General features: G+C 32.9%; 1 protein-coding gene across 2 annotated transcripts in view; it reads right to left on the bottom strand.

The window, feature by feature from the left end:
- The window catches only part of side-VI (sidestep VI), a 743,337-nt gene extending 741,068 nt beyond the window's left edge, over positions 1 to 2,269 (bottom strand). For both annotated transcript variants that reach the window (XM_076401766.1, XM_076401767.1), the window contains exon 1: positions 1,900 to 2,269. In XM_076401766.1, coding sequence (XP_076257881.1) covers positions 1,900 to 1,966 — 67 coding nt within the window. In that variant the 5' untranslated portion in view covers positions 1,967 to 2,269. The remainder of the gene's footprint in view (positions 1 to 1,899) is intronic.
- Between the last annotated feature and the right edge of the window lie 9,849 nt (positions 2,270 to 12,118).

Below are 12,118 nucleotides of genomic sequence, written 5' to 3'. Positions count from 1 at the left end.
TATTTTTTATATCAATTTAGTTTTACAAAAATATCATTGTAAAATTTCATAGCGAAAGTTCTATATATATAAACTTCTAAACTCCTTTTTATCTTTGTTTAAATAATTTACAATTTTAATAAATGAACTGCCATTTCATCAGACATAGATCATATTTGTTCGTGTTTTTCCTTTATTTGTTTTATAATATTTGAAGTTCTTCTCTTATTAAATATTGTCATTAACTTTCGTCTTATTATAATTATACTGAATATATAGTTTTTACACTAAAATAAATGTGGTATAAAAGGTGCCATTGCAGTTTGAAAATCTACAACAATACCATTTTACAAAGAATTTTTATTCTAAAAGTTTTTAAAAGAATGACAAAATTTATTCAATACTGTACAGGTAAATAAAAAATTTTAAATTACGTCTTTATTGGCAGTATTATGCTGATAAAAAATGTAATTATAAATAAAATCTAAGATAATTATATGTTTCTTCACTTCTATTAACCAAATTTCAAAATAATCATATTAAACTTCTTCCATAGTATATTATATTAAAATTAATTATACTATAAAAAAAAATGAAATTATATAAGTTGTAGAAATGATTTCTAGATATTTAATTCAAGACTATAAAGAAATGCAAATATTGGAATTCCCTTTTTATTTTTATTATTATGCTTATTAAAGTTTCATTATAAATGAATTTCGGGATATTTATATATAGAACCAAGGTTATATTCACCAAATTTCAAATCCCGATATCATATTACGTTATAATTGACGTTTTTGGAATATATGCCTGAATTGGCAAATAATTTCGAATTTGCGTATTTTTAAAAGCCGATTAGCTTTGGCGTTTCTCTTTCGTCGTTTTTCTTTGGAATCAATTAGATTTCCGATTATTATTAGAAAATATATTAAATTAATAAACTTAATTAAAAAAAACTGAACCACTGTCCCACTGATAACTTTTATGATTAGGCTTTGTAGATAATTTGGTTTGAATCTCGATAGTTTCTGATTTCTAGATATTGTTTTACTATTTTCTGGAAAAATACTTATTTCCTCTATGTACCGTTTGAAAATAAAATTGAATTGTTTTGAGAGAATTTAGTTCTTATTATTAGAACTTCCTACGTATATAATTAGGCAGGCATTTTAAAGGAATAATCGAATGTTAGTAACAATATCATTATAAAATATTTATTTTGAGGATTTTGAAAAAATTCAAAATAATTTTTGTTTTTATTTTACATCCAAATATTTGATGGTTCAATTAAAGCAATAATTTGTTTCTTTTATTTTGATAAACCAAACTGAAAGTAATTTTTATGAATTTAATATATATACGATCTTCCAGTACTCCATAATAATTTTTCGATTAATTTTGGTACAAAATTTGGCTTGATTTCTGTTTTCTTGGAGATCTCCAAAATAATGTTTCTTTTCTATATGTAATTTTTGACCAAATAGTTAAATTATATCTTAGAATTTTTGTTCTTCTTCTTATAAATACTTACGTACAAAAATTAGAGGAGCAAAAAGAGATTTTTGTTATATATTATGTTAATTTAATGTTATTAACCATCTCGCTATAAGATTTAATTCTTCGTTAATTATAATTATATAAAACATAAAGATTGAAGGGTTTCGAAAGATTCGAAATAGCTCATATTGGTTTATTTAAAATACCTATGTTATGCTTCAATTAGTTGAAGTTTGTCTCTGAAGTATAGTTTTTTTTAATCAACTATTTTCAGAGTATGCTTTGTTTATTAAACAATTATCCATATTGTTTTCATTCTTTGGTTTAATCCTATTTTCATATACTGTAAAGTTTGTTTTCACCAAATTCTCAATTGGTGTTGTTCCTTTTTTTTTGTTTTAGAGAAAGAAACGAACAAACCTTGAGCAAGAACTGGAACAATCCCAAACAGGGAACAAACGAGACCGATCATCATTCCGTACCACATGATCCAAAACGTCCACCTCACATAACAATAACAATGGCACGTAACTCGAACCCACGGGACACTGTATCCAGGAGACAGCGGGCGTACGCAGTCAGGTCCGGTCGTCGGTACCCGGAACGATCGCAGTACTAAAAGTTAAGGCCGAGTCCACACGGCGGCGACGGGGACGCGCGTAAAAGTGGGCGGGTCCGCGGCAACGAGATCGCGAGGATCTGCCGGACGAAGAGTGTGGCGTGAGTCGAGATGCCGGAGCTTTCCGGGTCGGAGCGCGGGCTTTTCCAGACGGGCTGCCGGCGCTGAACTGATCGGCGACGGAGAGCGACAGGCGACGGCGATGGCGCGGGCCCCACCACCGTACACCGCCACCTGGAGGACCGCTAACTCTTTACTCTAAAACTGTGTTTTTTTATCATTCTTAAAAACAAACTAATTAATTTCAATATTTATTTTTCTTTACGATATTAGTGATCATTACTACTAATACGCTTTCCTATTTATAACAGATCAATTGAAAAGTCCACGGCTTACCACAGTTAAACACATTTTTTTGGCAAAATTAGCTTTTTTTATTCAATATAATGCCCATCAAGGGTAATACTCTGATTATAGCGACCCTCGAACTTTTCGACACCATTTTTGTAGTACTATTTGTCCTTTGTTTCAAAATAGGCCTCAGTTTCGGCGATCATCTCTTCATTCGACGAAAATGTCTTCTCCGCGAGCATTCTTTTGAGATCGGAGAACAGAATATAGTCGCTGGGGACCAGATCTGGAGAACACGGTGGACGAGGAAGCAATTCTAAGCCCAATTTATGGAATTTTGCCATCGTTTTCACTGAGCTTTTACATGGTGCATTGTCTTGATGAAGCAGGGCGTTCTTTTTCTTCAAATGCGGCCGTTTTTCGGCGATTTCGCCCTTCAAACGGTCCAATAACACTATGTAATAGTCGCTGTAGGTGGTCCTTCGTTTTTCAAGATAGTCAATAAAAATTATTCCATGGGAATCCCAAAATGCAGACACCATAATCTTGCCAGCTGACTATAGCGTTTTCCCACGCTTTCGAGCGGGTTCATCGTGTGCAGTCCACACGGATGGCTGTCGATTACACTTCGGACGCAAAAACTCGGATATATTACGCTTGATCGGCTTCAAACAGTGCTCCGAATCATCAACCCGTTATTGTTTTTGGTCAAAAGTTAGCTCGCGCGGTACCCACTTTGCACTGAGTATCTGATATTTCATTCAACTTCAAATTACGGTCATTCATAATCATTTCGTAGATTTTTTAACTGTTTTTGTCGGTAACAACCTCTTTTGGGCATCCACTAGAGATAGCATTGTCCTAATTATGATTTTACTTCTGCAATTCTAAATATTTTTAAGTGGTAATTTCGCTAGAGTTGACGAGGGAAATCCGACTTAATAGAAAGACTCCAAGGTTTGCTTGTTAAAGTTAAAATTAAATGCAAACATATAATTAACCAATATCTACCGCCAGTAATATATTTAAACCTATATCGAGAGAAAAAAGATTGTATTGAATGTAATTTATAACAAAGATGCTGTAGTGTGAATAAATTTGCAATAAAAACCTATTTGGAAATACTTATGTAGAAAACACAAAATTTAATGACACAACTTTGACAGAATGGAGTACTTAAGAAACTATGGAATGGATGATTATTGAAATCGTGTCTCGAATACAAGAAGAAGCATCTAATAAGATCTCAGAGAGAAACAGGCAGAATTTGTTTGACACAACGCATATGGAATGTTTTAAATTAAGGATATCAAATTGTAGCAGTGTCTAAGTCACTGGCTCGGAAGAACTGTTTTTCGATTCCATTAATCTGCATCAGCGACTATTGCGTATATTATATAATATTGAATATTTATATCAAAAACCAAGATATGGGTTAAATATCAGTATACCAGATCCTATCGCCGAAAATTCCGATCAGAATTACACTTCATATACGTATATAGCTAGTAAGACCTTTATAAGATACCTCAAGAAATTTTCTACAATTTTTAATATTAAACTCTTCTACCCTTCCATATTAATAAATATAACAAAATATCTTCGGAACCCTTTATTAAAATAGGCTTTAAATCATCATGTAATACAATTCCTTAATGCTGAAAATTAAAATTAATGTTCTTTTTTCAAGCAGTCCAAAAACTGTTGCGTTTTTTTCTGGATTGAACTTATGGATTACGAATATTTCTTTTTGGAAATCCAAAAAATGGACCTATTTCATTTGTCAAATATTTAAAGGGAACGATACTGCTGCTGCTGAATAACGAATGAATAGAACGGCCTTACCTCGCTCAAATTTTTTTATGCCCTCTTTCTCATAATATTTAAAATGCAAAAAAGTCTCCAGTAAAACGAAGGTTCCTTATTAAAGATGGATATTTTTTAAATATTAAACTACCATTGCTCCGACAATTTCATTATACAGGTTGTAATAATATAATTGGAATGCAATTTATAATTTATATGTATTGTATTATTTATTTGATAATACGGAACTTATTTATTTGTTAACGTGTTAATACACTTATACATTGCAATAGTTCCTGTGGTTTGATACTCTTCAATCTTCCGATTTCCTGCGCGTTATCCTGTAACTAACATGCGGTCAAGTTGGTGTAACTTAATAGCCTTATTTCATATTTCAATGCAAAATTTTGGATAGCTTCGTAAACCCATTATATTTCGAAGAGCTTGTCAGTTCTTTCTCATAATATAATATTGTAATTCATCGAAGAAATATGCTTGGGCAGAGTTCGATTATTAGTCGGTTTTAGTCGGTCTTAGTGTAACCGTATATTTACATTCTATAAGTCTAAATGAGCTATTTAATTGACTCATAAACAAATTTTATTGCTCTTAAATCTAGATAGGAATATTTTCCAACTAACCAGTTCATTTATTTGATACTGAGCCTGATATGCTTTGCTTTTTTGTCTATAGTGATGTTTCCACTTTAAATTACTGTCGAAATTATATCATGACGCCGAGGTATTTTGCTGATTTTGCTTGAAGAATAAGGCTTCCGCCAGTAATGCACCTAGATTTTTAAAGTACTGTAACAATGCAATATTTTTCAGACATATTTCGAGCTATTAAGCTGTATTTTCCAGTTTCTAACCCATGTGTGAATCGTGTTGAGTTCTCTTTTGTACCTTTTCTATAGATCAACGGAGTACGACTTTAGTTAGTACCGGGAAATGCGAGTGGGGCAGAAGATTGTCTAATTTAACTAGTCACGCCAATCCAAAAGTTTGAGATATATCGAGGGATAAAGTTCGGGTCTAGTTATGATACAAACTAAAGCCGACCTAGTTTTGCATTTATTCAGAGGGCCTATCCCAGAACTGGTTCTATTGTCTCATGTTTCTTACGGAATGTAGTTTCTCAAAAGCTTTGGAATTTAGGAGAAGACATCCTCTAATTTTTTTTATAATTTGAGAATTATTATTTGGGTGAATTTCTAATAACTCAGGGTGCAGCGACAGTTTTTACAGTTTGATTTTTTTACCGTTTTGCCTTCGAGCCCACCAAAGGAGAGTTATGGAACCTGCTTGCCTTAGATTTGCTAGATACCAAGATTTGTTTATAAATCAATACAATATCTTTCAAAAAATCAAATATACCTTTTCGGCAAAAAGCGTTCTCTTTCTCAACATATTCTTTTCGTTCATCAATAAATTTAATCCAGCGTTTTTCCAATTCCTTTATTTCTTCTAACTAATAAATTTTCACATGAAAATTGGTATTTATTTCATTTATGACTTGTTCATTCGATCACCATCCTGACAGCCATTTACCATTTATTCTGGAAATGGGTCTCTCGTAAACAGAAAATGTGCTAGATTGCATTAGTAGCGCAAGTTATGTATTTTGAAGCACGATGGTGAATAGTTTAAATATTAGAGGTTGTGTAGTGACAATGATTGTAAAGTACAAGTTAAATTAAACCGAGTGGACAAAATATCATGATAAAGTTAGGTGCCTTTAAATTTGGTGTGAGGGAAATTTAAAAAGTCTTATCAAACTGCTCTCGTATCCAATAGTTTTACAAACATGAAAAACATAACTATTTTACAACAATCTTTCTGTAAATTATAAGTAAACCGGTTATAATATATATATATATATATATATATATATATATATATATATATATATATATATTATATATTTATATATATATATATATATATATATATATATATATATATATATATATATATATATATATATATATATATATATATATATTAATCACCTTAGTGGAAATTTTTCTTCCCTCTTGGAGGTAAACCGGACACAGAGAGATTTAAAATCGTTATGCAATATGCCCTAGAAATACTTAAATTCCAAAATAACCATAAATAGTCCTAAGATCGGTGACACGTGGTATCAACATATATATAAATAATTCAACATATAAACAAATAATGCAGACTAATTTTAATTGGAACCTGGTCTACCCGCTGTCCGTTGCCATGTCTAATTCTAATATAGTCTACTGTACGCAAATATTGTACATACGTGTAATTTTTGGTTGTGGCAGTACTGTTGTTCTAGAAACTGTATTAACACAGAAAGTAAGTGAATTAAGACATTATTAAATTATTTTATTTTATTTTAAACGGTATTAGTTAAGATTTCGTATTACTTGCGATTATTTCCATATTATGGCAAGTATTAGACAGTTATGATATAACGATTAAGAAAAGTATGATATAAAAGTAAGTTATATTTTACATTATTTGTAGAAACAACAAATTAATGTACAAACAGAAACAAATGTGTGTACATATATATTTATATTTAACGCTCTGAAGTTGTTGACGTTCTGAAAACATCTTACTCGTTATACATTTGTTATAATGTTCACTGATGTAGTAAATTAAATTTATTAATACTTTGCTGATTATTAAAATTTAAAGGAAATTAGATTTAACTAAATGCCATTTAAAAAAGATTGTTAGTATCAGTTCTTGAGACAGTTTGCATGTATTTTAATACACAAACATTTGTTGCTGTAATAAATGTTATGTATCAAATATATTTCTAATCTTATGTTGAAAATATAGTCAAAACAAATTTTAGTAATACTAACATATGATTTTTAAGTTGTTCTCTTTAGTCTATTACTTGAGAACTATAAACTTGATCACTATATCGAATTTTTCTTATGAATTTGAACAATTTTTTAAATAATTTTCAATAATTTTTATTTTATTTCACGTCGGCTTGTTTCTTTTAGAAGACTTCGTGCGAAGTACGTTCTAAATTAAATTTATCCCTCCACATTTTCACAAAGTAAATCGTGTTTCATACATGTTTGCGTATATACTCGTCTAAATGGAATTGTTTACAGCAAACAATAGAAACTGACAAGTTTCCGCATCGCCCAAGAACGGTATTGATTAGCATTAGTCTTAAAGATAAACTCCCATATTAAACTACAATACGGCAATTTCACCCCCGAGGCTCCAAACTATTAAATTATTCACCATGTTCTATCTGGAGTTTATCATCGTCATACAGGCAATTTATAATCCTCAACTTATAATTTAGATAATAATCGAGTCGTTCTCATAATACCTACGATATTTATTGACGGATCGTTTGGTTGTTTCGGTAAATCTCTTGATCAGTAATGGGAAAAATTAGATCTATATACTTAGGGGAATTACAAGTCTCGCTATTATTTGTTTTGTACTTACTTTTGTATAACTTTAGTTTTATACGTACATATAAATTTATGTTTTGTCGTTTCTTTTTAACTTCATTTTATTTCAAATTATTGGAAGGCCATAATGATGCACCTTCAAGATGTTTATCATACAAAATTAAATTCGTTACTTTAATGAATTAACCAATTCAACTCTAAAAAATAACAGGTCAATTGAAACGTCCCCGGCCTAACATAGTAAAACACATTTTCATTGCAAAATTAGTATTTTTTATTCAACATAATTTTGTAGTACGATTTGACCTTTTCTTCAAAAGAGGCGGTCTCGAGAATCACCTCTTCATTCGGCGAAAATTTCTTCCCAACGAGCATTCTTTTGAGATCTGCGAACAGAAAATAGTCGCGGGGTCGCGGGGGTTCAGATCTGGAGAACACGGTGGATGAAGAGGCAATTCGAAGCCCAATACATGGATTTTTGCCATCGTTTTCACTGACTTGGGACACGGTACATTGTCTTGGTGAAGCAGCACTTTCATTTTCTTCAAATGCGACCGTTTTTCGCCGATTTCGTCCTTCAAACGGTCCAATAACGCTACGTAGAAGGCGCTGTTAATGGTCCTTCCTTTTTAAAGGTAGTCAATGAATATTATTCCATACGCATCGCAAAATGCAGACGCCATAAGGTTATGCCTGCCGACTGTTGCATTTTCCCACGCTTTGGATATTCTGAAGGATATCACAATTTTTGTGTTTGGGAAACAATATTCTTCCATAGCCTTTTTAAACTGAAACACTTTACCCCAGTTGCGTTGACACGTGCAACAATGTTTATCAAAATCCAGCATAGCATAAACTCGCCACTCGTTATCTAATTTTTCTGCTGTTACATGAAGCAATAGAAATCGCTTCAGCACTAGCGCCAGTGACTTGAAGTATAGTTGTTGATCTTCAGATATATTTATAGCGGATATAAAAGGAAATAAAAGCTGATACCAAATGTGGCATTAAAGAATTATTTTAATCCCCAATCAGCACGTGCTTTATTTTAGGTGTCTTCATATTTAGTGGGACTCTATTTCGTCATACGTGGGTGTAAAATGTTAATCAAACCGAATGCAGGACTCTAGCAAGCGCGAAAAAGCCGTATAAGTAAGTATCAGGCAACAAAGAAGATCTAAATAAAATGACTACCCCGTTGACTATTTGGTGTGCTCCACTACGCAATATAGTTCGGCCCAGCTAGGCACGGAGGAGGGAAACTGACTCCCGTCGGAGATATATAGCTGACGGTGCCACAGCTGCTACGCGGGCAAAGGCCTAAATGGGCCTGCGAGGGACTCGGGATGGAATAAGAAGCGCGGGGGCGGGCAAGGGGCGAGGGAGAGAGAGTTGCGACCGGGAAATTAGTCACGACGCGAGCGAAGCCGCTAACGAAGTCGTTCTTAATCAGTGGATGCGCCGACATCGAAAGAGGACGCGCTAACTAATACGTGAACGTGACGAGCGACTTGAAGAACACCATTGCATGATGGATTTATCTGAATGTGATCTACCCGGTTAATCATTCGTTGTCAAAGCAGACGCAAGCCGACATGTCAAATTTTAATAATAGAAAATGTAAAAGCGAATTATATTTAAATTTAATTTTTTAAATTCATCTCTAATGAAACTAACAAAAAAGAAACATTTGTTGCTCGAGGTGTTGGAAATCTCAGAATCGACCGAAAATTGAGATACCTGTAAAGAAACTAAAAGGGCGAGGTTGTCGCCAGCACCAAAAACAATTTCCATAATAGGAAACATGTTTAGCCACCTCCTCGAACTGAAGTGGCCAAATGTGATAACTTAACACAAGGGCTTTTCAAGCTCTATGAAAGTTCATTTATGCAGTCGATATGTTTATTTAACTACTAATTTATCTATTCAGTTATCTTATTAATTTATATATCTAGTTATATATTCAGTTATCTATTCATTCAGTTATTAATTTATTCTGAACATTCTCTGCTATTTATTTATCTATTCAGGTATCTATTCCTTTATCTATTCATTTATATATTCGGTTATCTATTTATTCTGAACATTCTCCGCTATTTATTTATTTAATTATTAAAAAATCATAATCACTATAAATCAAAGGTAATAGTTTTATGTTTGCAACTGTAAATATAAACTGTAGCTATCTTATAAACCAGAGGCGAATGCTATAGTGGCCAAGTTTCTGATGTATAATTATGATCTATGGATAATTTGAAGCATACATAAATACATTTGATACATTTTAAGTCCAACACTAAGTGTAAATAGTTACTAAATCTTCAACAGATAATATGACAAATACATTAGGAAGAATATATATATATATATATATATATATATATATATATATATATATATATATATATATATATATATATATATATATATTATACTTGCGTCCTATGAAAAAATTCTTGGAACTACTTATGAAAAAAATAGAATTGTATACTTGCGTCCTATGAAAAAATTCTTGGAACTACTTATGAAAAAAATAGAATTTCCGTGTTATTGGAATAGTTTTCTACATGTTTCTATCTGTAACGGTTAAGTGACACTTATTTGATGAATCTATGGAGTCCATTTTCCAGTATAAATATTTTTCCGTATGGGATACCCATTTCCACTAAAAACCTCCGCATCACCCGATCCCACATCCGTCTGTATTAAATCTAACAAATTGTACGAGTCTTTGTCATGCAGATAACCAAAAACGGTCCGGCACATATGACATATGACTGATGTCCAGGATCGCGATTGTCATTTTTCCTGCTTTCGAAGCCGCGCGAGAGCGAGACGGCCGTGGTGGCAGTAATGCGCGGGAACGAGTCCACCCCCTGCCGCCTTTCGGGCAAAAAAACCCGACAAATTCATACGCAAGCAATAAAAAACGCTTAACATTATACGTGTCGGTTCTTCGGACCGGGAGGAAAAGTGTTTTGTAAATGGGAAATTTTTATGATTGGTTGTAAAGCGATTAATTTTTGGAAGTCACCTCTCACTCGCCCTCGTCCTGTTTCGAAACCGGCATGGGAGGGTGAGTTGGAAAGGGCGAGTGGAGCTCGTCAATTGCCATTATCATGTGGGGAGTGTGCATATTTTGACCAACATTTGATTGCAGGAAACGATGTATAAAATATAATTTTGTTTCAATTATATCGTTATTACTTGAGGTGGAATATGTTTAAGATAGCCTGCAATATATAACATTGAACGGCCAGAAAAGTTTGTTACCAATGAAAACATTTACAAAATCCACAAAATGATATTAGATGAAACATCACACACTCTGAAAATATCTACTGAACTTGTATACCATATCATTCACGAATGTTTGGGTATGAGAAAAATCTGTGCAAAGTGGGTGCCGCGCGAGCTCACTTTTGACCAAAAACAACGATGATTCAGAGTAGTGTTTGAAGATGATCAAGCGTAACAAACCCGAGATTTTGCGTCGATATCTGACAATGGATAGACAACGGTTCCATCATTTCACTCTGAAGTTCAATCGACAGTTATCCGAGTGGACTGTACACGATGAACCCGCGCCAAAGCGTGGAAAAACGCAACAGTTGGCTGGCAAGGTTATGGCGTCTGTATTTTTGGATGCGCATGGAATGGTTTTCATTGACTACCTTGAAAAGGAAGGACCATCAACAGCGACTATTACATAGCGTTATTCGACTGTTTGAAGGACAAAGTCGCCGAAAAACGGCGGCAATTGAAGAAAAAGAAAGTGCTGCTTCACCAAGACAATGCACCATGTCACAAGTGAGTGAAAATGATAGCAAAAATTTATGAATTGGACTTCAAATCGCTTCCTCAACCACTGTATTCTCCAGATCTGACCCCCAGCGACTATTTACTATTCTCAGATCTCAAAAAAATGCTCGCTGGGAAGAAATTTGCGTCAAATGAAGAGGTGATCGCTGATATTGTGGCCTATTTTGAAGCAAAAGACAAATCGTACTACAAAAATGTGTCTTTTTGTAGTAATGGGCTTTTCAATTGATCTGTTATATATCAAGAAAATTATCTAATAGTAGTCACAATGTTTTGCTATCTAGTTCATTTTATTTTTAAATGAACAGCGTTAAAATGAGGATAATTTTTCTAGTCAAAAAGACTATATTTAGCCACAACTTAAGTATATTAGTAATCAATTCGTATGCATTTACAAGATACTTTCAAGAGTGATATGCTCAATCTAGTACTTCTTGAATTTTTTTTTACTTACTCTTTTTACTAAAATTACTCTTTTTCATTTGAATTAAACTTGTTAGCCTGGATCATTCTTTTGAGGTCTTACACCGTCAGTTGTAGACGGCAACTTCAAACAAACTAACCTTACTCCAAACTTTACATCCACTGATTCACAGAGTAAACAATCTTAGATT

Source organism: Rhynchophorus ferrugineus, unplaced genomic scaffold, assembly GCF_030347505.1.
Source record: "Rhynchophorus ferrugineus isolate W39M unplaced genomic scaffold, kcgeb_rfMv2 rfM4, whole genome shotgun sequence".
Classification (NCBI taxonomy): Eukaryota; Metazoa; Arthropoda; class Insecta; order Coleoptera; family Curculionidae; genus Rhynchophorus; species Rhynchophorus ferrugineus.
This window is presented reverse-complemented; position numbering and strand designations above follow the sequence as displayed.